The 27,259-nt window shown below is 33.7% G+C and overlaps 2 protein-coding genes, 1 long non-coding RNA gene and 2 pseudogenes across 5 annotated transcripts; all 5 read left to right on the top strand.

Moving 5' to 3' along the window:
• The first annotated feature begins 3,664 nt into the window (after nucleotides 1–3,664).
• On the top strand, nucleotides 3,665–4,690 carry LOC146933422 (uncharacterized). Its single transcript, XM_085707836.1, has 3 exons — nucleotides 3,665–4,204; nucleotides 4,288–4,431; nucleotides 4,577–4,690. Exons 1-3 carry the CDS (start codon nucleotides 3,665–3,667, stop codon nucleotides 4,688–4,690), a joined length of 798 nt encoding a protein of 265 aa, XP_085563962.1.
• Nucleotides 4,691–6,226: 1,536 nt separating this feature from the next.
• Nucleotides 6,227–6,811, top strand: LOC146933423 (uncharacterized). Its single transcript, XR_015007459.1, has 2 exons — nucleotides 6,227–6,360; nucleotides 6,431–6,811. It is a non-coding gene; the product is annotated as an uncharacterized LOC146933423 (long non-coding RNA).
• Nucleotides 6,812–7,775: 964 nt separating this feature from the next.
• Nucleotides 7,776–13,926, top strand: LOC146933424 (Glycine cleavage T-protein family). Its single transcript, XM_085705208.1, has 12 exons — nucleotides 7,776–8,001; nucleotides 9,000–9,101; nucleotides 9,580–9,613; nucleotides 9,817–9,890; nucleotides 10,024–10,089; nucleotides 10,200–10,264; nucleotides 10,405–10,492; nucleotides 10,567–10,632; nucleotides 11,133–11,298; nucleotides 12,813–12,896; nucleotides 12,981–13,108; nucleotides 13,509–13,926. Exons 1-12 carry the CDS (start codon nucleotides 7,792–7,794, stop codon nucleotides 13,692–13,694), a joined length of 1,269 nt encoding a protein of 422 aa, XP_085561334.1. The 5' UTR covers nucleotides 7,776–7,791; the 3' UTR covers nucleotides 13,695–13,926.
• A 1,296-nt stretch (nucleotides 13,927–15,222) lies between these two features.
• On the top strand, nucleotides 15,223–17,257 carry LOC146933425 (putative receptor-like protein kinase At1g11050 pseudogene; annotated as a pseudogene). Its single transcript, XR_015007460.1, has one exon. The product of XR_015007460.1 is annotated as a putative receptor-like protein kinase At1g11050 pseudogene (transcript).
• Nucleotides 17,258–24,977: 7,720 nt separating this feature from the next.
• On the top strand, nucleotides 24,978–27,133 carry LOC146933426 (putative receptor-like protein kinase At1g11050 pseudogene; annotated as a pseudogene). The gene has a single exon (XR_015007461.1). The product of XR_015007461.1 is annotated as a putative receptor-like protein kinase At1g11050 pseudogene (transcript).
• The last annotated feature ends 126 nt before the right edge of the window (nucleotides 27,134–27,259 follow it).

The following is a 27,259-nucleotide window of genomic DNA, read 5'->3' on the forward strand; positions in this document are numbered from 1 at the left end:
AATGGATCACCTATTTAAAATAAAAAAGTCCAATGGATAACTTCAAAAAATATTAATATTTTTTATTTAAATAATTATATTTTTTATTATCACCTTATTTTTTTAACTAAACTATTTTTTTAATTAAATCATATCTCTCCCCACTTTTTTTAATTTCATAAAATAAAATACCAAAACGAATAATTTTTTAACTAAACTTTTTTTAGTTATGCAAAACAGCTTATTCGAAACAACTTATTTATACAAAACAACTTGTTAGGATCTCTTTTTTAAAAAACAACTTATTTATGCAAAACATAATGTTGCATAATATTTGGTTGGTTGCAAACGGGGAAATCATTGAAGACTTAAAGACAACAAGGAACGATTACATGCCTTAAATCATTTAAATTATATAAGATGCAATTAAATATGAATTGAATAGAAACATCTTCCCACATACATCCATTAATATTTCGTCACGTTATGTGTTACATCCATTAATATTTCGTCACGTTATGTGTTTTGAGCAAAAACTTCATTAAGCTTTTCATAAACAAACAGAACAAATAAAAAATTATTTGCTTTATTATTCCCTGGAGCAATTATGCGGTTGTTTGCCAACAGGAAAATTATGAAGACTTAAAAGACAACAAGGACAATTATATTATACTCACTCCGTCCCGGAATATCTGACCCATTTACTAAAAAAAAGTGTCTCAAAATAACTGAGTCATTTCAATTTTCAATACAACTTTCATCATTCCCAATACAATATAACTCTAATTAATACTACTTTCATCATTCCCAATTCAATATATTCCACTTTCCCCTTTATTTATACATTTTTCTTAATCTGTGTGAAAAATCAAACTGACTCAGATATACCGAGACGGAGGGAGTATGTCTTAAATCATTCAAACAATAGATGTGATTAATTATGAGTTTAATAATCATACTCAGATAGTGAAAACATAACTGAAACATAACTGAAACATTTTCACAACAACATCCATTTAAATTTCATCATCTTTCTTCGCATGTATTTTGAGCAAAAACTTTAATCAAGCATATCAAATAAAAAATCATTTGTTTCATCCTCCCCGGATTCACAATATCAATGAGCTCTATAAAGAGAAATTTTTCAACATCTGCAAACCAAGTCAACGAAAAGCAGCTAATGCAGGTTGAAATGCATATGTAAGATAACAATATGTCATTACTGACACAACAGAAAATGATCACAACTATGAACCAAACAAATAATAGTAAACGACACAGAATCAAACACAGAAACATGTAATCAATAGTTAACTAAATTAACAACTTATTCGAAACATAATGTTGTTTTTTAAAATGAGATCGTAATAAGCTGTTTTGCATAAATAAGCTGTTTTGAATAAGATGTTTTTTTAAAAAAAGATCATAATAAGTTGTTTTGCATAAATAAGTTGTTTCGAATAAACTATTTGTTTTTAAAAAAAAGATCCTAATAAGTTGTTTTGTATAAATAAGTTGTTTCGAATAAGCTGTTTTTTTTTAAAGAGATCATAATAAGTTGTTTTGCATAAATAATCTGTTTCGAATAAGTTGTTTTTTAAAAAAGAGATCCTAATAAGCTGTTTTGTATAAATAAGTTGTTTCGAATAAGCTGTTTTTTTAAAAGAGATCATAATAAGCTGTTTTGCATAAATAAGCTGTTTTTTAAAAATATATTGTAATAAGCTCTTTTGCAAAAAAAATAATACACTTTAAAAAAAATAATACACTTTGATTTATGGATCGGATGAATTATCCATCCATTAAAATCTAATAATAGATGGATTGGATGGACTTTATTCCAATTGGATGGATTGGATGGTTTTTTTTAAGAAAGAAAAATTGTGGATTGTAATGGACTAATGGACCTTTTTTGATCCATCCATTAGGATCCAAATCCATATCCATCCATTTTGCCACCCCTAGTGGATACTGATCTCTCAAGTCTTTTAGGACTCAAATAGGCGGTAAACTTCCATAAGAGTTTTAACGATGCTCTATAAAGCCCGAATTCAGAGATGTACCGCATCCGTGTTACTGATCCTCCACGGATACCTGTGGATACATATCAGAATTAATTATTTTAATTTTTTAAAAATATTTTATTGGATACTCCACAAATACGTATTCTAGAAAATATGAAGGGTAAAAAAGTCTGACAATGTTGTAAAAATTCAGTGGAGATATATATGATTCAATTTTAGATATGTATAAGTAGAATTGTTCTTTGTTGGACCACTTAAAATTATACTTCTTGTAGATAATGGTAACAAGAGAGAGAAGATTTCATTAATCAACATTAGACTAAAAATAATATGATTTATATGAAAACTTTACATTTGTTTTTACAAGACATCACAATTTAAAATCGTCGTTAATTGTATTTAATTGATCTCACTTTTTTTTTTTTGTGAATTGAGTATCTTTTGCGAATAATCGTAAAGATTAACACCTCTGAGACAAGTATGACCCTAATAAATGTAATGAGTGATAAAACTCTTTAAAGAAATTTAACACCACTATATTTCAGGTTAAGCGAGAAGATATTCATTACCATTTAGCAATAGATCCCACTTTGATATATGAGTTAACCCCACTATAATTGCGTGTCTGAATATTAAATGAGATGTGTACGACCATTTTAGAACAACTCTACTTTCGTTGTATTTTTAGACCATTCTTAATGGGGGGTCTCAAATTTGAGGACCTGATACCTACTATGTTTTCTGTCCTCAAATAAGACCCTAATCTTAAGTGGGCTCCACTTATTTTTAATATTAAAAAAGTGAAATATAATGATATAAAATTATTGATGATTGATTAGTGAATTTTATTTAAGAAATTTATGTGAGATGCTGAGTTGAAGGGATTGCATACTTATTCGAAGTTTTGCTTCCCTCCATTTATGAGAGATATACACATGATAGTTTTGTGGGATCCACTCGTGAGATCCACTTAATTACTAATCTACTTATGTGTCTATCTTTCTTATAAATGGATACTTTTTGTTTTTGAAGAAATTATAAATGGATACTAAATTGAAGAAAATAAATAAAGGTAATCTAAACTCATTTATTAGATATTATCATTAAAAAATTATAAATAATATTCTCTCCGTTTCACAATGAGTGTTATTTTAGCCAAAAAAAATTGTTTGAAAATGAATGTCACTTTATATTTCCAATACAACTTAATTTTTTTTCATCCAACTCTACCTTCAATAAACACTTCAACTTTTCTCTCACACAATTTTCAATGCAATTTAAGTTTGTTTTTTTTTATAAAACAAGGGCAGTTTAGTAAAAGTGTTGTGTCCAATGATTATTTCATTCCATTTTTCAATCTGGCCAAAATCGACAAACTGAAATGGAGGGAGTAGATGTGTATAGAGATCCATTTAATACCAAAAAAATAACTAAGTGCTCTTTGTCGTAACAAAACTCATGTTTGCCTTCGTGGGGTGTCCTCCTGATGGTCCAATATTTCCCTCTTGGGTGGGGACAAGGAGGCGACGGGGGACTGGTTTTCTGATGGGGTGGTTAGAGTTGTTGGGGATGGTCTCTCTACCCAGTTTTGGCATGACCCCTGGTGTGGGCCTATAACCCTTAGGGCTAGGTTTAACCGCCTTTACCGCCTCTCCCTCCAAATGGATGGGAAAGTGGGTGAGCTTGGGCGTTGGGAGGCGGTCGCCAGGGTTTGGGACCTTTTGTGGAGGAAACCGCTCTTTGTCTGGGAATCGGATCTGCTTGCTGACCTCCTTGTGGTCGCGACCAGAAGTTCGAGGGTCGACAGGGAGGATAGGTGGTCTTGGTCTAGCAGCACTGATGGCCGGTACTCAGTGAAATCGGCCTACTCATTTCTTATTAAGGGCCTGCAGACGGTGGGGACCCCAGTTGGGGAGGAGTTACTTGCTGTCTCCAGGGTCTGGAAGTCTTGGGCCCCGTCTAAAGTGATTGTTTTCTCGTGGCAGCTTCTCCTTGATAGGATACCCACTCGGAGCAATCTTTTTAGGCGTGGTGTGCCGCTTCCTGTGAATGGGGTGGGGTGCGTTTTCTGTGTTGACCCGTCGAAGTCTACGGTGCACCTGTTCCTTTCTTGTCCTTCTTTCTTTCCGGTGTGGTACCAGGTGTCTAGGTGGTTGGATTGGGAGTTTGTTATGCCTTTGGGGCTAGCTCAGCAGCTCCAGGCATTTATAGGATTTGGGGGGGGGGGGGGGGGAGTAGGAGAGTTAGGTTAGGGTTGCTTCTTGTTTGGCATGCTGTTATTTAGACCATTTGGGCGTCCCGGAATGACCTTATCTTTGCTGGTGGCTTACTCCGAGAGGAGACAGTGGTGGACAAAGTTAAACTCTTAGCTTGGAAGTGGTTTCGGGCTAAGTGCTCTGCTAGTTCCTGCTCTCTCTATGAGTGGGAGGTGCAGCCCATCCTGTGTTTGGACCAGTAGGGTGTTGTGGTGGTTTGGTTTTGCTGAGGTTGCTTGTGGGGTTCGGTGGGGTGTATCTCCCCGTCCTCCCCGATGTAGCTCTCAGGTTATTCGTGTTGTTTTTTCTTGTGTGGAGGTGGTTGCTGAGTTCGCTGCTGTTTGGGGCGCTCAGATTGTGGGTGCGTCTCTGGTCCCGTTTGTGGGTTTAGGGGCGTTCTCCTTTGTGGTGTTCTGTGGGTGTGTCGCCTGACGACTGTTTTTGTATATTCTTGACTCTTTTCTCCTTATATATATATATATATATATATATATATATATATATATATATATATATATATATATATATATATATAGGGTTATGATAGAAGACACCTTTTATGAAGGTGTCTTTTATCAAGTTACTCTATGAGCATTTGCGAAAAGACACCAACTTACTTTTATGAAGGTGTCTTTTAGCAAAGTTATAACTAAAAAGTGAAAATCACACCTTAAGGTGTGACTTGTTAAAAGACACCACCAAAGGGTGGCTTGTAACAAAACCCTTTGGTGGTGTCTTTTAACAAGTCACACCTTAAGGTGTGATTTTCACTTTTTAGTTATAACTTTGCTAAAAGACACCTTCATAAAAGTAAGTTGGTGTCTTTTCGCAAATGCTCATAGAGTAACTTGATAAAAGACACCTTCATAAAAGGTGTCTTCTATCATAACCCTATATATATATTTGCCATTAAAAAAAAAAAAAAAAACTCATGTTTGTCTCTCTCCTTATCACTTACTCTTAAAGCTTATTAGGTTTGGCTACATCTAAACCTAATTATTTCCCTCTAATTCTATGTCATTAATGCTAATTCATAAAACCCTAAAATATTTCCCTCCTAATGTATGTTGAATTTGAACTTCAAATTTTGGCTTGCATTTTGTTATTGCCTCTTCACTTCGCGTGCATTTATTGAGGGATAACATGCACGTAGTCAATGGACTTTGAAATTCACATCTGTTTCCAAGGTACATTGTGTATTGTTTCATAAAGAAAATATAAAAACATGTGAACTTATTGAATTGAAAGGGCATAGGGAATAAAAATACAATGTCATCTTTTCCACTTCTATTCCACGGTTCTGGTTCCAATTATACCTATATAGACTTTTTTACCTCTTCCACTTTTATTGCAAATCAACCTTTTTTGTTGCTTATCTTTCTTAGTGTATTTTATCTCTAATTCTAACCAATCTTTGTATGGGAATGCAGCTGACTTTCTTCTTACTCTTGAAGTTGTATATTAATCTAATCACGATTTTGCTTGATGATGTCATTTGCCTTTTATACAATTTTGTTATGCCTTTTTGAAAACACTGAGTTTTTTTTTCTTTCATTTGAGACAAATTTGCATTTTCCAATTTGTGACGGACGTTTTTCCTTCATGATGTTCTGATTGTTTTATTAGCTACAACCAAACATAATTTGTTTTTGTTTGTCAATTTAGGTTCAATTCATACTTATTAAATTTTTAGTTGGCACTGTCTCATATCTTTTCGGTTTATGTTGATAGGTGCTTATCTATTGTTTTATTGTCTAAGAATATGGACCAAATATTTTTCAAATTATTAGAACATTATGTGTTTTTATTGAATTGAAGATTTGACTGTCAATAATCCAAATTTCTAGGTATGGCTATACAATATGAAAAAGTATTAGTTATGTGTGATGTTGTTAAATTTTATTTAGGTAATGGTGGGAACTATTTATTTAGAATGCAGCAAGTAAAATTTGCATTTGGATGTCCCAATGTGAGTGTATTATTGATTTGATTTGTAACTATGAGAACTTAATTGGTGAAAGTAGCACCGCAAGGTTCTCCAAGGATTTGCTACAAATGTGGGTTTGACATCAAGTTTGTGTATATACTCTGCAGCCAAACAGGTAAATTATGTAATTAATCAATGTGATGTAGTTTCCTAAATTAAATTTGTTATATTAACTTTTTTTTTAGTTTGGTTGAAAAGTAATTGCAACAATGAGTTTTGTGGCATCATTGGCATCCAAATTTGGAAGGTTGAAGCAAGACTGACGGGATCTTATATTGAAGAATTGAAGAACTGGGTTGGTTGGTAGTTCTGAACACAAAAGAGAGTGGGTTGATTTATCTAGAACATCTAGAACATGTGAGATGAATGTATGGATGTTTCTCCATTGTTGGAATGCTCATTTCAGTAGAAACTGGTCAGCAATGGATAAAAAAATGTACTTGCAAATGTAAATTTCTTTGGCAACTAAAATAATTCTCCTAATGAAAAGTTTCTATGGATGTCATTTCTGTTAACAATGATATAGATCATGCAATAGTAATAAAAGAATATGACATTTTTAGAAATAGAGATGGTGTAGTTTCTCAAGAAGATTGATCAAGCTACAACTATTTTTATTTTTTTAATCAATTTCAAACTTTCTTCATTGTTTCTACTCGCTATCAATTTGTTTTTATAAGTGATATCAGCTGATTTTGTTGAGATGATGTAGGATGTTTTTATAAGTGATATCAGCTGATTTTGTTGAGATGATGTAGGAATCTGAATCTATATTTTAAGCAGAACTTGCATGAAATAATAAATTATTAATAAGATTACATTGATTTTTAGATCCTTTCAATACTAATTGATTTTTAGATGATACTTTTGCATGAAAGATCTTTACGAAATTATCGTAAAAATGAGATATATAATTTATTTGTCAATTCTCATATGGCTTAAGAGTTTGATTCTTTTATGCATTTTAGAGCTTAAAAATGGCATCCCTTATCGTTCCTATTATTTACACATCTTTTTTTTTTTTTTTTTGTGGTGGCCGGGGTTCGAACCCCATACCTTACATATATTATGCATTGTCCAAATCAACTGAGCCATGCTCACGCGGACGTTTATTTACTCATCTTTTGCTACGAGTTTTTAAATTTATTTTAGATACATCATGGAGCTTAAAAATTATCTTATTTTGATGTGATCTGTTTGATATTTCAAGTTTTTAATATACTTACCAATTTTATCTTAAATTTTCCCGTGCACCCTGTCTAACGTCGTGTATGAAGAAGTATTCCGAAATGTGTAATAGCCCCTATTATGTATTTTGTTGTAACATTTTTGGTTGGCGATATAATATTTCACCAAACGATAAATTTTGTGACTCTGATAATTGTTCTTTATGTAGTTTACTATTTAAGTTCCATTCCAAAATATTATGTTTTACTTAGTATCAAACTATTTCATTTCATAAGACCCGTGCGGCGCACGGGTCGGCGATCTAGTTGTTCTAAATTTGATGTTCCTCTGTTAGCAATAAGCCAATAACCTAATCGAAATGACAACACTGTCACTGCCATCTTACTTCAACCTTCGAAGCCAACCATGGTCTCCATCTTCACTATTCCTCAAACCTTGTTTACTCCCAAACCTCAGATTCTGCTCACACCAACGCAACAAGAAGAACAAGAATCAAATTTCTTACTCTATTTCTGCTCAATCTTCATCTTTCGACCTTTCCCCTCCACCCATCGACCACGACTTCTTGGTAATTTCCAACGTTTCTCAATTATCAATTTTTTTATTTAATAATTTATTTATTCCATTTTCTTATGCTAGTTGATCATCCTGAAAATTCATATAAAATAAGTAGATTGTACTTGGATGGTGATTTGAGATAATAGTAAATTTTAATGTTGAATTCATTTGTTTGGTTACATGTAAAATTTAGATGTTTTTTTTGTTTTTTTTTATGCATTTTCTATATAAGAAGAATCGATAGTATTCAATACTTTGATTTGATGATAGAGAATAATAGATAGATAAAATTACCTTTTCAAAGTTTGTAGTTTGAAGTGCACATGTCATTAACCAAGTAATTGACCTCAAGTGTTAATGAATCCGGATATATCATTTTCTTTCATCAAGGCTGTGCCCTCCTATTTTCATTGACAGGGATTATGTTCTTCAACGACAAAAGTTTTCTATTTAGATACTACATACAATACTTTTTAGTTTTGTCCTCCCCACCTCAGCTACTAAAATGGCCGTGAGATAGGATTCAGAACTTACAAATTTAGCTTATGATATGCTCAAAGTTATTTTCATAAGCTCCTCGACTCGTAGGCATCATAATCATATACAAGGATCGAGAACCTACACCTATGGTTCTTATACATGATAGTCATTTTCAATTTAGGGGGCGTTTGAAGAAACAACTCAATCAAACACTAGTTCCGTATGTGCTTATAGTATGAGTGCATATGTACAAGCCTTTTCATTTCTTCAAGAAAAGAGAAAAAATTACCCCAGTACAAGGATTAATTTGAGTTTGATAACTATGACTATACACTGAGTTTGTATGCCAATTTTACACAATTGTCTATTGATATGTCCCTATTTCCTCTTATTACAATATTACTTCTTAAAACATGTAAAACATTAAGCCTTTTTTAAAATACCCAAATGATATTTCTTGAGAGCAAAAAAATTAAGGAGACTAAGCATAATCCTTTGTTTGTTTAATTATTACCTTTACTGTTGCAGGACACTGTCAAAACTGCAGGTGCCGAGGTTTCTGGGGAAGGGATCGTTGAAACATTTCATAACGATGAAGAAGCACTGGATGCCGCAGACAATGGGGTTGTTGTAAGTATTCTATTTTGTTATTTTTTTATGCCTGTAGCTAAATGCATGTTCTCATTCTCTTTGCACGAACATCTTCATTTGGCAGTAACAATATGAATGATCAGAATCAATGCATATTCTAATTCTGTACTTGTTCTAGTTCCTTAAATTGATTAATTTATGGTTCTAAAGATGCTTCATACTTGTATCTTGTTTTGCTTAAAACTCTTGTCTTGTACTATGAAATTTGATAAGTCAACTAGCTTACATGACTTTAATGGGCTTGGGATGATATTAGCTCAGGCTTGTGAATTAATTTCGCAGTTTATACATAATATTTTGCAGTAACATGCTGTTGTTGTTTATTTAACCTAATACAGTGTTGAAGTTCTATAGTTCAATGCATGTTTAGATACTTATCTAGGTACATTACCACTTTCTTAGATAATGGATTCAATTGTCTTTTTAATTTAATTCTCTGTGCAATCTAATAACATAGGTTGTGGATCTTTCACACTTCGGCCGGATAAGAGGTACTTTCATTTTCTGTACAATTGCCTTTCCACATAAGAGCAATGCATTCACAAGGAAGACCCTCCCAAAACTTTTAAATTTAAATATAATTTTACAAATTTCAGTAGTCCATACAGTGTAAGCAATTGGGAGAGTTTGTATTTAACATGATCTTATGCTTTCTTAATTTTAACACGAATATTTTGGATAACTTGAAATACAGTCAGTGGAGATGATCGCGTTCAGTTCCTTCACAACCAGAGTACTGCAAACTTTGAGGGTCTACAGGCAGGGCAAGTATGTGGAAGAATGTAGCATTGTTTGACTGCATTTATGTTTTATTTGCAATTTCAAATTCTTGTCAATTCATTTTTATATTTCATATTATAATACAGGATTAAGTAATAGGATCTCTAACTGAAATCCCTAGGGATGTGACACTGTTTTTGTAACACCAACAGCTCGAACTATAGATATTGCACATGCGTGGATCATGGTAATTTTCTTTTCATCCCTCTTTCAAAAATCATTTTTACTTGTCTTCTCTACAATGTAATATATCTTAGCTTTCATTTTTTTGACTAATTTCTCTTGTTGATATGACAGAAAAATGCAATAATGTTGGTGGTTTCAGCAGAGACTTGTAGGACCATTACCGAAATGCTGAACAAGTAAGTAACTTGTATATTTTACTGTTAGGATTCTCCGACGGAGGTTAAACCGAAAATAAGATAAAAGAACAACTAATTGTCATTCCTGATGAATATTATCAAAAACATTAACTAAATGATTTATATGGAATGATTTCAAGGTACATATTTTTTGCTGATAAGGTAGAGATTCAAGACATCACGAAGCAAACGAGCTTATTTGTTTTGGCAGGACCCAAAAGTAGCCAAGTAAGATACATTATCACAGTATTTAGTTGTGAGAATGACAGAGTCGGAAAATTTTAATATAATTACATGAACAGGTGATGGAAAGCTTGAACGTAGGTGATCTTATTGGAAAACCATATGGCACTCATCAACATTTTTATGTAAGCTTCACCTTACTGGTTATTTTTTGTAAATTTTGTAATTACTAGTTTTCTTGGGTATCATCAGTTTCTCTCGTACAAGATATATCTGGTTATGTATGTTTGATGATGACTGCAAAGTTATGTCTGTGTGCCTTAACCTTTCTTATTTTTAACAAAAAACACCTTACATGCTCAATCGTGTCATACATGCTTTTATACTTCATGTATTTGTTTCTCACAGATACTTCCCTAAGTAAGAAAGGCATGGATAATATATTACTGACTTTTGCTTTTGGCAACGCTTTTGGCAACATTTTCCTATTATCCTATGGCTACCTCTTTTACATAACTTAAATATTTAAATTTAACTTAAATATACACAGCTTCTGGAGCATTAAAATTTCAACAGCAATACCAAGTATTTTCATCTTTCCTTTTGGTAAAAAGCTTAAAGACCTACATTATCTGTTAATATTCTTGTTAAAAATTCTCAAATATATATATTTTGGAATTTGTAGGTTGATAAGCAGCCTATAACTATAGGAGTTGGAAATATCATTTCTGAAGGTGGTTTTTCATTGATGATGTCTCCGGCAGCTGCTCCATCTGTCTGGAAAGCTATTCTTGCTCAAGGGGCTGTTGCAATGGGTTCTAATGCTTGGAATAAGTTGCGAGTTATCCAAGGTACTAAATTGTTTAGACTAGGTGACAATTGTATGCCTATATCTTGTAGTCATTTCCTTTCATTTTTCTTAAGGATGTATATTTGTTTCAAATGGCAATGTTAGTTTAGTTATCTATTTGATAGAAACTGGATCAGATTAAGTGACAATGAGATATGCATGATGTATTATTCAACTGCCAAAACTGACAATAGTGTATGTCCATAACTTTAAGATGTATTCAAAATGGAACATTCAGAACAAGATATCCCTGGCTTTTGAGAGGCATTGTACTCTCCCACGATCTTTTTAACCACTCTTTTCCTTCCCCATTTCTCATTCCCTCTCTTTATATACCATTACAAGCCATAACAAAATTTCCCTCCCAAATCCTCTGTTTGCCACCAATGTAGTCAGGTTCAGGTTTTTAAGTAGGATCGGTAGGCTGGTGAAAGATCGTAAAAACGAGGGTCGTAGCACGATTCGTAAGTAGGATCGGTAGGTTGTTGATAGAGTTGAGAAAAAAAATACAGGAAAATAGAGGAACCAAGCAAAATAACAGAGAAAGTAGAGGAAAAACAGAGGAAACAAACAAAAAACAGAGGAAAAACAGAGAAAACAGAAGAAAAACAGAGCAAACAGAGGAAAACAGAGCAAAAACGAACCTGAGTAAAGTTGAAGCACGATTGAGGTGCCTTGGGATGTAGGATCGAACGATCCTACAAACCAGCACTCGATCCTGACTACAATGATTGCGACGCTTACAGTTTGTTACACGAGCCATGTCCATTCTGTTACACATTGGAACCCCTGATCCTATACATCCCTTCTGTTCTCCAGTAGCGCGCACCTTCATATCAGGGAGTTTATTAGTATCTATCTAATAACGAGTAATTAGGAACTTTCTATATCCAATTAGGGCTGTAATTTAGAAGTCTTGGCGACTAAGTCATGTATGTATATAAGTATATGTATGTGTTTTCAAAGGCTCTGGAATTTAATAGAGCCGTTTCCAACCCATCTCCCTATAGGCCTGTATCGATTTCAATAAACCGTAACCTCCAAACTATCTCGGCCATGTTCCGTTTTACGTTGTTATTATTTACCGGCAAAAGTTTCTCCACATCTGTGACAGTTTTCCTCATTTTTCTAGGCTTTATTTTATTCAAGCCACAGCAGGTACTACCAGTGCCTATATCTATACATTTATGAGTAAGAAATGTGTCTAGCCCATGAAGGCTTTTAGTGCTAGAAGAATACAATAGAAGCATTTATAAACTGTTGCATATGACTTCTGAAAAAGTCAATTCTGGAGTGCCGAACTTGGCTTCTGTTTAAGAAATAACCAGTGTTCGTATTCCCCTACAAGATTACTAAGCATATAATATTTGTTTTTGAGGCTGAAAGCCTTACATAATGAAACTGGGTAAATCATTGAAATGAAATCATTTGAAATATAATTTACTCTTTTTTTTCATGTATATATATATATATAGTTTGATTCAATATGATTTTGATTGTATCTTGACTTCTCAGGAAGGCCTGCTCCTGGAATGGAGCTCACAAACGAATTCAACGTCCTGGAGGCCTGTCTATGGAACTCAATTTCTCTAAACAAGGGTACATTGAGTGCTCTTTTTCCTCTACCAATCTGCATAAAATATTAAGCCTTGCCTGATACTTAGTCCATTCTGATTTTCTCAGGTTGTTACAAAGGACAGGAGACTATAGCCAGGCTCATAACATATGATGGAGTCAAACAGAGGTTATGGGGATTTCATCTTTCTGCAGCCGCAGAACCTGGTAGTATTATCACTGTGGATGGAAAAAAGGTGCTATGATTTTCTTTTAAAAAATGTTCACATTTTTTATTTTCAAATCTAATGTCTTCTTTGGTTGAAAATATGGACATTTGTACATAGTAATTCCCAATTGAACCATACCTTGCGAAAACTGCAGTTATAACATTAGATTTAAAACGAAATTGATTCTAAATTTTTCTATTAAGGTTATATCTATCAATGATTTAGTTAAAATGCATCATAATAGAAACCAATTCTAAATTCTATCTATATTATGTATTATTAACTTTTCACGCAAGAAATTGTTTGAGTCAACCATCTTGTACAATGAGTCAGCACGCTAGTGGTGATGTTGAGATAACCTTTGTAATCCTACAGTTCCCTCTTGAATCGGTTGGCAGAAAATTAATGGTTTTTGCAAATTTTGCAGGTTGGGAAATTGACTAGTTACACCTCTGGAAGGAAGCCATCGGAACACTTCGGATTAGGTTACATCAAGAGGCAAGCTGCTTCAGAAGGAGACAGTGTAATTGTTGGAGACAACATCATTGGAACAATAGTTGAAGTACCTTTTCTTTCTCAACAGCGTCTGCCATCTGGTAGTTCAAAATCTTGATTTTTGGGCATGAAATGTTGACATCATCATTATTATGGTCAAGTATGATGGTAATCAATAAATGTTGTATGATAGTAGAAAAGAAGATATTCATGCATAGCAATCAAAAAAAGAAACTGGGCGAAGTCAAAAGCATGTGCTCGTGCAATTTGTCCGTTAAACTTATGTGCCATGTAGTATCATGTTGTTCTTTTAATTTTTTTTTTTCTTAAATATTAGTTGTATGCAACAATATATATGTGTGTGTGTTACCCTCCAAAACTCTCCCCTCTAAAAACCTTCAAAAATCAACTCGTAAAGACACCATAAGAGATCAAAATTGAAGGTTTATTTCACTCTACCCAGTCAAGCAGCCTGCCAAAAGCCTCCAGAGCATTAATTCTGCTAACCACAACTAGAGTGTTTTGCAGAAAGATACATTATAACCTCCACAAAGATCCTTCACCCTCAAAGCCAACCAACTCATTATTAACATCAGTTTGCTCAATGAAGTCTACCACGGTATTGTTTTCAAAAGGGCATTGGCTCCAAACTGACCAGACTATAGGTTGTATCTTAATTGAGTCAACCATTCATTTACACCAGTTGGATCTTAATTATATATCATTAAAATAAAATTTCTATGACCTTTTTTAATAAAATCATATCTGAAAAATTAACCCATTGAAGTTTTTATTTTCATTGAGGTCAAATAGACCTGTTCCATAAACACCAGTCACGTCTAATGACAAAATAACACCTATTATTAAAGTAAATCTCACTGTAAACTTAACAAAAAAAAAACTTAAAAAACTATTTTAAAAAAACTTGAAAAAACATCGTAGTCGATTCAAACAAATGTTTGCAGTTTTCAACCATTTTCTTTGTAAAGTAAAATAAGTCTATCCACGCAACTGTAGAGACTAAAGACTAACTAAATAATTGAAGATAACTAATATTCGTTTAAATTCATTTTTCAAAATATAATGTTTCCATATACAACAGATGATCGAACTATATAGTTAAGGGATTAAAAAATCTATCATTTATCATAATGTTATTTTTTTAAAAATATCTATACAAACAATGAAATGGTAAAATTTGATTCCATGTGTGAATAAAACTAGTTTTTCATTACCAATAGGGTTGGGTCTAAGGCAATGGGAGGGATAGACCACAACGTAACAAGCAAAGTTCAAATCTTCAAATAAGATTATTTTTTTATGAAGGGAATAGTTTTTCATTTAGCAATTCACTGTCCTTTAAAAAAAAAAAATTAGCAATTCAATTTTTCTTAAATGTGTATTTGCCCTTTTTATTGGTAAATGTCATTTTCTCAAAATTCATTGCAGCGTTGAATTCAGTTTTGTAGCCAAACAAGAATTTAAATGATGAAACAAGACCATGACCATGACCGGTTCTTCTGCTGTGTAGAGTTTTATTAATGGTATCGCCATCAAGTGTCAATGAGTCAAGTCAACTATACTCCAAATCCATTCTCAGTTTCTCACACCACATGCATAAATACCCCCAAAAAACACAAAACCTTAAGACACCACAAATAGCTAAGATTTCATCAAGTGTCATACATATGGAGTCCATTTTTGTGGTTTTAGTGATCTTTGTTTTGTCTACAAATTCAATCTCAGCAGCTCCCTCTCCCTCTGCCAACAATTCTTCATGTCCAGTTGACATGAATTATGTGTTAAGAGTTCCTTGGAACACCTCAACATGCCTTAACTTCCAACCCTTGCAATCCCAAAACAAAGCACAAACAGCTCTATGTTGTCAAACTTTGTTGTCCCTTTTTGGGATAGCACTAGCAAAAAATCTCAAGAAGAACTCTCTTTTCCAACTCCCAAATCTTCCTACCTCTACCTCATGCCTTCAAGACTTCCAAACTAAGCTCACTTCCCTTTCACTTAACAATGACCTTGTGTCTTCATGCTTTGATCCACTTCAATTTGTTATCACTCCCAACATATGTGCTCGTATTCAATCTAAGCAAGATTGGATCAGCAGGGTTGGTCCTGCACCATTGTTCAACACTTCTTGTAAACCAGACCTTAGTGTTTCTACCAATTGTGATGCATGTGTTAACCAGGGACTAAAGGTTCAAGAGACGCTGAATCGAATTGATGGTAATAGTTCGCATTCCAAAGATTGCTTTTACTTCACCATTATTTATATTGTTGGAGTTGTGAATGAGTTTGGCCCTGAAAGCAACGGTGCTATGTCATGCATTCTTGAATTGCCTCTTAACTCTCAAGTGGGTTCCAGAAAAAAGAGCCATCATGCTCTTGTTTTTGGGTTAATTGGAGCTTCAGTCGGATTCATCGTTATCATGTTCTCTTTGTTTGCCTACTATTTTTGGCACACTAGGAGGATAAAGAGAATAAGTACGGAAAATTTTCTAGACCTTGCCGATCCAAGTGAACAAAGGTCCGCTCCAAGATTGAGACCAAAAACAGGATCAATCTGGTTCAAATTTGATGACCTTGTAAAGGCGACTAACAATTTCTCAGTCCAAAACTATATTGGTAGAGGTGGATTTGGGATAGTTTACAAGGGCATTCTACCTGATGGCACAACTGTTGCTGTTAAAAGCATGGAAGAATCTGATTTTCAAGGGGATGATGAGTTCTATACTGAAGTGGAGATTATTGGCAACTTGAAGCACCGCAATCTAGTGCCACTAAGAGGGTGTTGTGTGGTTGATGAGGATCATAATCAAGAGCACAAAAATAGGTATCTTGTTTATGATTATATGCCAAATGGTAACCTTGAAGATCATCTCTTTCCATCCTCGGACAACAAAAACGAAAAGAAATTATTGACTTGGCCTCAAAGAAAAAACATAATCTTGGATGTGGCACGTGGGTTGGTTTATTTGCACTTTGGAGTTAAACCTGCTATTTATCACAGAGATATCAAAGCCACCAATATACTACTTGATGCAGATATGAGAGCAAGGGTTGCAGATTTCGGGCTGGCGAAAGAAAGCAGTGAAAGTAGGTCTCAACTAAATACAAGAGTAGCTGGAACTTATGGATATCTTGCTCCAGAATATGCACTCTATGGTCAGCTAACCGGGAAGAGCGATGTCTATAGCTTTGGTGTGGTTGTTTTGGAGATTATGTGTGGAAGAAAAGCTCTCGAGTCGTCTTCATCCGGAACGCCTAATTTCTTGATCACGGATTGGGTTTGGTCGTTAATGAAATCAGGAAACCTAGCAGAAGCTTTGGATGCTTCTATCTTGGTGGATGATGGAAAATCCAATAGTAGAAATATAATGCAGAGGTTTTTGCTGGTTGGAATTCTGTCTTCTCATGTAATAGCTGATTCAAGGCCAACAATTTTGGATGCTTTGAAGATGTTAGAAGGAGATATTGAAGTTCCGCCAATTCCTGATAGGCCGATGACTCTTGAGCACCACATGTTTACTAATGATGATTCTGCAAAACAGTGAAAATCAAAATTTTAAGAAAATTATGTATAAAATGTAACTGTTGTTGTTATTATTATTATTACGATCTAATGGATGAAACAGAAAGCCAATAGTGATTGCTTGTAGTAGAAGTAAACTATGACTCAACTCAATTTTCATTAAGGTACAAAACATTAGTATAACATTTCCAGGCTCAAAGTCAATACATCATTATTGGCTGCTGCAAACAAGTTAATCTGTTTGCCTCAATGATAAGGAATATTTTTTCGATAAAAAGCACACCAATTATGTACAAATCAACACATGTAGCTTGAAAAATCCCTAATCTCGCACACGACATGACCCATTCTTAATTTTAAAAATACTGATGCAACTTAACACTACAAATTTTCAACTGTTGAGTTGTATAATGTGAGTTTTAGTTGTAACCAAGAATGGTGGTAACTATGAAAGTAACAAACATCAAATTCTGATGACAGATAACATTAAACTAAGCATACCGACCAGAATCATGCCATATACACAATAGACAGCATTACACCAATCTAATATAATTGTTGATATTCATGTTTCTAACTGTAATCATATTTCTTTTGAGACTAATGGCATCCAGTAAGAAGATGAATATACAACACAAATTTAACAAAAACATAGGATTTCTCAGTTTTCAGCTAAGTGTGCGAAAGATATAGAGAAATTCTAAATTTGATCCTTTAACTAGAGATTTTCCCATTCAACATTCCTCAGCTCGTTATACGGTGGTTGTGGTCAGCTGTGTTTCTCGGGGGCAATGATGTTCACAAATATGCACATTTGGATTGCATATTGTTTTAAACCATTGAATATATTCGGCAGTGGTCTTCTCCACCTGGGGTGCGGCATACCATCTAAAACCCATTGAAGTCGATTCAACCAATGTTCGTACTCATCTGGCCATAATGATTGATATGAGGCGTTCCAATGCTTAGTTCGCTTGTCTACGTGGTGGTACGATCGCATGTCCCTTGGGGGAGCTGGTATATCTTGGGGCAAACCAAACTGGAGTTTGACCCTATTTGTTGAGTGCCATTCTACTTTGTCAAAACAGATAAGATATGTGGTTGCAGACCATAACCAAAAGTCCTCTGGAGCGTCGTACTCAAGTTCACGGTATGGCCTCCATATAAACTGGCATACACGATATTTGTTAGTTTATTGTTATTGATTTTTTTGTAAGATTTATATGAAAAAGTGAGGATATATTACTTGATCATGTTGGATGTGGTCAAGAAGCAGCCGAAAGCTCTGGACCGAATGCCTTGGATTTTTATAGTAATTTGCACCACGTCCTGTCCATCTAACAAAATATATAAATCAATTAGTAACTTGGTTAAAATGAATTTCTAAAGGGATAATGTGAACGAAAATTACTATAAAGATATTAATTAACTATACTCACTTTGTTGCGAACGGAAATGTGAATTCGTTGTGAGTTTGGGGAGCGATATAATCCAACCTAGAATATGCCCAAACTTGTAGAAGGAAAGTACATCCGGAAAGAGTTGCATACCCAGCTTGTGATGCTTCGCACATGCCTCGATATAGGGTAGCCAAAACTGTTGATCCCCAACTATATTGCCTTGTCCGGTTAAAATCAGACAACAGAGTCAACCAACTGCAATGTACTGTATCTCCAGATGTATTTGGAAATAAAAAACCGCCAATAAGAATTAGGATGTGTGCTCTAGTATGTTGTATTTTTTTGTCAACCGACGCATCTTCAGTGAGGCCTATAAAGGTTTTTTTTAGCCACGGTATTTTCAAAAAATTACCATCTTTCGCCTCCGTTGGAATTTCAACTCCCAACACTTCTTCACACCATGACCAGCCAATGCTTGCCATGCCGGTCACGGGAAAACCTCCAACATTTAAACCTAATAACATATATACATCTTCCAATGTGATGGTACATTCACCCGTCGGAAAATGAAAAGTGTGTGTTTCCGGTCTCCATCGTTCAACTAGAGCTGTTAGGATACCTTTATCCATTTTATAATTTTCTATTTCACAAACATGATGAAACCCGGCTTGTTTTAAGTAGTCTTTGATATATGGACTTGGTACATGATTGGATTGCGTACGAGACACCAATTTTTTGCTTTGATCATCCTATAACAGCAAAAAAAGACATAATATAATAAAAAGGGTTAATTATGTTTCTAGTCCCTATAAAATAACGACCTTGTAAATTTAGTCCTTACTTAATTTTAATAGCATTTTTAGTCCCTATAAAAAAAAATTTACTTATAATTTTAGTCCCTGCTAAAACAAAGTTTGATTAATTATCATTAAACTCTTAAATTTTTGAACGAGTTTTTTAAGACAAGATTAGAACACTATGAAAGGTTCGTTTACTAAAATTTAGAATTTTCTGACATGAAATGAATTAAATATGAATTTTTTAAAACGACAAAAGTTAAAGATAAAAAGTAATAAAATCTGGATGTAGAAATCAAATTTTGCGATAATTTTTTGCGGAGGAACTTTTAGTAATGTTCTAAACATGTATGCAAAAAATTGTTCAAAAATTTAAGAGTTTAAGCATAAATTAAACAAATTTGAATTGAGTAGGGACTAATACTCAGTGCAGAAAAACAAAATTAGGGACTAAAAATGCTATTAAAATTAAGTAAGGACTAAACTCACAAGGTCGCTATTTTATAGGGACTAGAAACATAATTAACCCTAATAAAAATATATAATTAATAAGTAAACAAAAATTATTAAAGCTTGGTTCTCTAACTTAGCATATTACTATATTAGAACTGCCTAAATTTCTATAACATTTTTTTTTAATATATTTTCGTTTTTTTTATTATTTCAGTTTAATTAATAGTTTAAAGCTTGACGGGCACTAAAATGAGTTTTCATCTTGTTTTGTGTAATGAGTCAAAGAGTTGAAGGGGTATTATAGGAAATGTAAATGTGGACTCTTATAAATAAGAGAAAGCCAACGGAAAAAGGATGGAAAATTGTGATGTCATAATCATCTTCTTTTCTATCCCTATTCTCCTTTTCTGGATTCTCTCTACTTCTTCCTTCTTTATTGTACTCATTCAAACTTATGCTTTGGTTATGAAACTTATTTTACTTCTATAGTTTAAGGACTACCGTTACATTTTGACATGGCTCAAAATAGTTTTCATCAGATCTGATTTATAAAGTTTTTAGGAGAAATCAAATGAACTAGCTAGCGGTTAAAAAATACACAAACATGAATGAAATGAATATATGATATAATGTACTAGCACTTTGTAACTAATTAATAACAAATATGAATGAAATTCCTTCTAAAAAAAACAAATATGAATGAAATGAATATATGATATAATGTACTAGCACTTTGTAACTAATTAGAGGAGTGATATTTTGACAACTAAAATCAAACAACTTTAATGACAACCTTTTTTTCTCTCTTCTTATTGGACAATAACAATAGAGAGAGAAAAAGGAAGAGAGAGAATAAAAGTATAATGTGAGTATGAGAGAGAAAGTTGTCACAAAAGTAGTTTAAAAGTGGTTGTTCAAATATCATTTCTCAACTAATTAATAACTATCACGTAAAAAAAACTAATTAATAACTATTAAACAAATAAACATGTTATCGAAATCCAAAAAGTATTTAAATATAAAATGGACTAAAATAACCTGAAATAATAAAAAAAAAAACAGAAATAAGAAAAAACGAAAATATTATATAAACTAAAAAAAACAGAAAAATGAAAATATTTAAAAACAAATAAAAATGTTACCCATTTTTTAACGTGTTGAGGTCTAGACCTGTGATTTTCTTCCATCCATAAATATGCCATTGAGTGAGAAGAAAGGTAATATAAGAAAACTATGCAAGAGTGAGAGATTTGAGAGTTAAGTTTGTGAGTGAAGATGGTAAATTAAGATGCATGGTATTTATAGAGAAGTTGTGAGGTGGTAAGTTTGATGAAGAAAGTAACTATTTATGTGGTTGAGAGAAGATTTTATGATAGAACTTAAAATAATTTAAATATTATTTTGGATTAGGAGTTACCCCGCAAGTTGGTGTTGTGTGCTGGGAGGTGGTACCTCGCAAGACTGAGTTGCGGGGTGGTCGGTCTCTGCATGTCCACATGGGTGGGTGACCCCCACAGGTTTCTTTATGCATAGAGGCAGTGTGACTGTGTGAGGGTATTGGAAACTACGTTGAAGATAAGATCACCTCTTTCTTGACATAACTGCTTTGCAAAATTAATCAAACCAACAAAAAGTATAACACATAAAAATCACTTTTATAATTTGTAATTTTTTTAATCGTAAATTGTAAAATCCATTTTACATTAGACTAATTGGTTTGAAAATAAATACTTTCAACGAACCATAAAAGTGGGATAAGAGAAATAGAATTTATTACCATCTCAAATTCATGACACTATCTTTCTAAGATGTTACTGGGGATGGAAATAGACCAGACTAGACCAGACAAGCTTTGATAGCAAGGGCGAAGGGCTTCACAACCATGAGGTAGCATTGACTACCCTAAAAGAAAAAAATTCTTAAATATTTAACTTAGGTATATACGTAGCTACCCCATTAAGATATTATTTGGCTGCTCCAAACAATTTTGTTGATTAAATCAGAGATGATATTATAAAATATTGATAATCTATTAATTTAGTGTCAATTATGGATAAATTTAACTTCTAAAAACTCCTTACAGCTCAACTTTAATAAATAACTATTGTTAGCTTTTATTTTCTTTGTTGCAGTTTCATTAAATATGAGTAAAAGTAATTAAGTTTCGTATATTAGTGTTTAATTTTTTTCTTCTTTATATTTGACCCTCGTAAAACTAGTGCTAGCTCCACCGCTGTTTGATAGGCCTGAGCATGACTCAACATCACACACATAAGTGGAGTGGTCATGACATTTGATGTAATAATTTTAACATTTTGTCAGTTGAGTTAAGATTTGTGGACCAAGATGTATTTTTTTAATTATATTTTTGAAATGGTTTTTTTTCTTCTTCTTTCAGTTATCGTTCTTTGGTGTTTTAGCCAAATATATTAGAATGAAAGTTTTTCCTCTAAAAAGAAGAAAGAAATTAAAGATTTTGATATTTAATGTCTGAAATAGACATGCATCAGCAACTTTCACAACTCTGATTTAATTTTGTTCATCGTTAATGTATCACATTTTAAATGTCAAAATGTTTGTTCTTCTTGTTTCTTGAACTAAGATGCATTGTTCCGAGTTTGAGAGACAGTCCTCAAGGACGTCAACATGTGGCTCTTCAAGCTGGTGATGAGTGTGCATGTGACATACCATTAAAGTCACTTTTCTAATTTCTAATTCTTTGAATCGTAAAATTGATAAAATCCTCTTTAAAGTATACTATTTTTCTTTTTTGAAAATTAATATTTATTTCAATTATATGAAATTCACAATTTTTTTTAGGTAATTTTTACTTTAATTTACACTTTGTGTGTGCCCTTACATTTTATCCTTTTTAAACAGTGTTTTGTTGAATTGAGAAGTGTGAGTGTTGCCTATAAACTATCATCGGTCTCGATTCCATGTAATGAGAGATTTTTTGTGTACATGAACAACAATCCTCAAATTGAGGCTAAGGGAATAAATAGTCTGATAGTTGGTCATGGTGTGTGGTTTAGATCTCGTTTCCTTGGACCGTGCCAATGATCCAAAGTGGACTTGAAGACATTGACAAGAGTTGATTGGATGCGGGGGTGGACAGCGGACGGGTTCGGGCGGGGTTCGGGCCCAAAACCTCAATCCGCCGGAAACCACGGGTGACATTACAATCACCGTTTTCGTCCGTTTCAGAATCGGTTCCCCGTAATTTTCGGGTTTTCGGTGTGAGCGGTTGCGTCGGTCGGACTTCGACGGTGGAAGATTAAAGAAAGAAAGAAAAAAATCTAATAGAATCAAATTCAAGAAGAGAAAAAGTCAGATTCAACACTCGAATATGTAGATCTACAAAGATGAATCTCAACTTGATTTACATGAAGACAGATTTGGTGTTGATACAAACATTTCAACTTATTCAAGAAATTAAAAGGGAAAGGGAAAAGGCTTTCATAGTTGTTTAGCAGTAGATAAAGGCAAAGATTATGGAAGAGAAGAGACGGAGGGAAACATGAAGAGAAGAGGAACAGGAGGAGTTTTTAGAACCGGTAACCCATGCGAGGAAGAAGGAACAATCCTGAAAAGATTATAGTTTTGAATGTTAGAAGCTTGAAGGTTGTGAAACATGCATCAATGGTGTAGTATTGTGAAGTTTCTCAAGTCTCTAAATCTGGGTTTCAAGAGAGAGAGAAAGAGAAACATGCAGTAATTGCTTATTTTCAATTTTCTAGTGTGGTACTTTCCAGTTTTCAAGGGTCCGGTTTATATTTTTTATAAAAAAGGATTGATTGTTAGTAAAAAAAGATATTGATTGTTATTTATTACTCCCTCCGTCCCGGAATATATCAGCCAGTTTGGTTTTTCACACAGATTAAGAAAAATGTATAAATAAAGAGGAAAGTTGAATATATTGAATTGGGAATGATGAAAGTAGTATTAATTAGAGTTATATTGTATTGGGAATGATGAAAGTTGTATTGAAAATTGAAATGACTCAATTATTTTGGGACACTTTTTTTAGTAAATAGGTCAGATATTCCGGGACGGAGGGAGTAGTAATAAAATAATAATAATATCTCAATTTATTGTGTGTCTCGAGGTCAACCTACTAGCAGAGGGAGGTAGAGAGAGCATTCATTGTCTCAAAAATTGAATGGATTGAAGTGATAGGTCGGTTTCGGTCGAACCAGCAAACCCATCCTAAATCGAACCAGCAAACCCGCTGAACCGTCGAACCCGGTTCGACCCGCCCGTTATCCTCTTTTTGCTTGCGGGCCGGCCGGTTTTGGACGGGTCGGCCCAATCTGTCCACCCCTAGGTTGAGGAGAGGGGTTGGTGTACAACTTCAACACTTGAGTCAGTCTTGGCTCCTCAGAGAATACGTTTAATTCACTTTAGATTGTCACAATTTATGGATGTTTGATTTGAAGTTGACAAAATTTGTACTAGTGTGTTTTGTTTTATGTTTGATGCAGTCCTTAAATTCAGGAGCCCGACTAAGATTTGCATCATAAAATACCATGATATTATTCTTTAAAATGCATTATTATTCAATTAAAGTAATTCAATTAAATATAAAAAGAAACAACCTTCTGGAGATTTAATATAAACGAACATTCAACTAATTTACTCTTTAACACGCGCTTTAAAACATAATCTAGTAGATTAATATAGTAATTAAAATTTGTTGTAGTCACTTTTAGACTTTAGTTGAGTAATTAATTTTTTAAAAGAAATGTCTACGTAGTAGGTGCTTTTGATCTTATATTAAATGATAAATATAAGGGTTAATTAAGTAAATGGTCCCTATAAATATTCAGAATTTTGTTTTTAGTCCCTGCAAAATAAAATCACACTCTTTAGTCCCTATAAAATTTTTCAACAGCATTTTTAGTCCCTATAAAATTTTTCCATCAACATTTTTAATCCCTAAAATGCTTAAGGAAAATGTCACAGGGACTAAAAATTATGATTTTATTTTGTAGAGACTAAAAACAAAACTGTAAATATTTATAGGGACTAAAAACTTAATTAACCCTAAATATAAATGGCCACCAAACAAATTTGTGACAGGAGAATTTCATTGTGTTTTCTCTTTCTGTGGATTCAAACTTACTCCACCACATGGCATATCAACCAACCACATGCAAAAATAGAAACCAAACATATCTAACCTGTCCTCTTTAACACAGCTTTTTAAGCTTCCAAATAATGAAATCTAGTTTGGTTCTTTTCCTTGTTTTTCTCATCATAGTTATAACAGATGCATCAAACTCAACAACATGTCCAGTGTCCATGAAATTTGTCCAAACAGTGCCTTGGAACAAATCTCTTTGTCTTAACTTCAAACCTTTAACATCCAAAACAGAAACACAAGAAACTCTTTGTTGTAAAACTCTCTTATCTCTCTTTGGTATAGCACTTGCTGAAAATCTCAATAAAAACTCACTTTTCAATTTTCACAACATAACTACCTCAAGTTCTTGTCTACATAATTACCAAACTAGCCTCACTTCAATTTCACTTCCCAACAACCTTGTCTCTTCATGCTTTGATCCATCTCAATTTGTTGCCACACCAGACACATGTGCTCAAATTCAAACAAAACAAGATTGGCTTAACAAAGTTGATTCAGCAGATTTAACAGTTCTTGATAATGTTTGTGAACCAGATTTAACAGATTCAGATCATTGTCATGTTTGTAAAAATCAAGGGTTTAAGGTTCAACAGATGCTGACTAAACTGGATGGTAATAGTTCACATTCTCAAGATTGTTTTTATTTTACAATACTATATATTGCTGGAATTGTGAATAAACTTGGTCCTGAGAGTACAGGTGTTTTGGCTTGTATTCTTATTTTGTTGCTTCCACATGAGGATTCTGAAAAGGAACATCATCATCATGCTCTTGTTATTGGATTGGTTGTAGCTTCATTTGTGTTTTTATTATTTTTGTTAGGGTTATTGTATTTTTGGTATATTTGGTGGGTGAAGAAAAGAAACAATGAAAATTTGTTATCACATAATGGTGGTTCACAAGAGCCTAGTTTTAGTTTAAGAGTTAGGCCTAAAAGTGGGTTGATTTGGTTTGATTTTAAGGATCTTGTGAAGGTTACTGACAACTTTTCGGCCCAAAATTTCATTGGAAGAGGTGGGTCTGGTTCGGTTTACAAGGGAGTTTTACCGGATGGGACGATTGTTGCGGTTAAAAGGATTGAAGAATCTGATTATCAAGGAGATGTTGAGTTTTACAGAGAGGTGGGGATTGTTAGTAGCTTGAAGCATCGCAATTTGGTGCCGCTAAGAGGATGCTGTGTTGTTGGTGAAGATGACAATCCTGAGTACATTGGAAAGTATCTTGTCTATGATTATATGCCGAATGGTAGTCTTAAAGACCATCTTTTCCCTGAAATGGATAACCAAAATGCAAAACAATCTTTGACTTGGTCTCAAAGAAAAAACATAATCTTGGATGTAGCGAACGCTTTGGTTTATTTGCACTTTGGAGTTAAACCTCCTGTTTATCACAGAGATATCAAAGCTACCAATATACTACTTGATGCAGGTATGAGAGCAAGGGTTGCAGATTTCGGGCTGGCGAAACAGGACTACAGTCAAAATATGTCTCAGCCAAATACTAGAGTAGCCGGAACTCGTGGATATCTAGCTCCAGAATATGCACTTTATGGTCAGTTAACCGAGAAGAGTGATGTCTATAGTTTTGGCGTGGTTGTTCTTGAGATAATGTGTGGAAAAAAGGCTCTTCAGTTGTCTTCGTCTGGAGAGCCTAATTTCTTGATCACGGATTGGGTTTGGTCGTTGATAAAATCTGGAAACACGATGAAGGCTTTGGATGCTTCTATATTATTGGATGGAAACTCCACTAGAAGCATAATGGAGAGATTTTTGATGGTTGGAATTTTGTGCTGTCATGTAGTGGTTGCTTTACGGCCCACAATTTTGGATGCTTTGAAGATGCTAGAAGGGGACATTGAGGTTCCACCAATTCCAGATAGGCCAATAGCTGTAGGGAATCGCATGTTTGCCAATGGTGATTCAACTTTATAGTGAAATCATCTTATGGTTTGCTAAAAGTTTAAGGTATTTTTTTTTTCAAAGAGAGGATTTATTTGTATGAAGAAGTTTAGCATATTTATGTATTTTTTGTAAATGATAGATTATCTACTTTATTGTTAGATTGGAAATTGTACAACAAGAAGTCAAAAACAACAATCCTTTCCCACCAGACAAGATTGGTTAAATTAATCAGTCAACGCTGTAAAGTTTTCTCATGTATTTGGTCTAATTAAGACAGTTTACCTCCAAAAGTATTTCAATGGTTTGATTTGACCTATAGGTTGTTTGGTCTTCTTTTCCCTCTAACTATTGGAATATTCTACTTACTGTAGTGTTTTTGTTTATATATATGACCAAAGAGATTTTATCTTCTTCTCTATCGTAGGGACATCCCTAATTTTGT

Source organism: Medicago sativa, chromosome 4, assembly GCF_051527215.1.
Source record: "Medicago sativa cultivar Bolivia chromosome 4, Bolivia_mono, whole genome shotgun sequence".
In the NCBI taxonomy this organism is placed as follows: domain Eukaryota; kingdom Viridiplantae; phylum Streptophyta; class Magnoliopsida; order Fabales; family Fabaceae; genus Medicago; species Medicago sativa.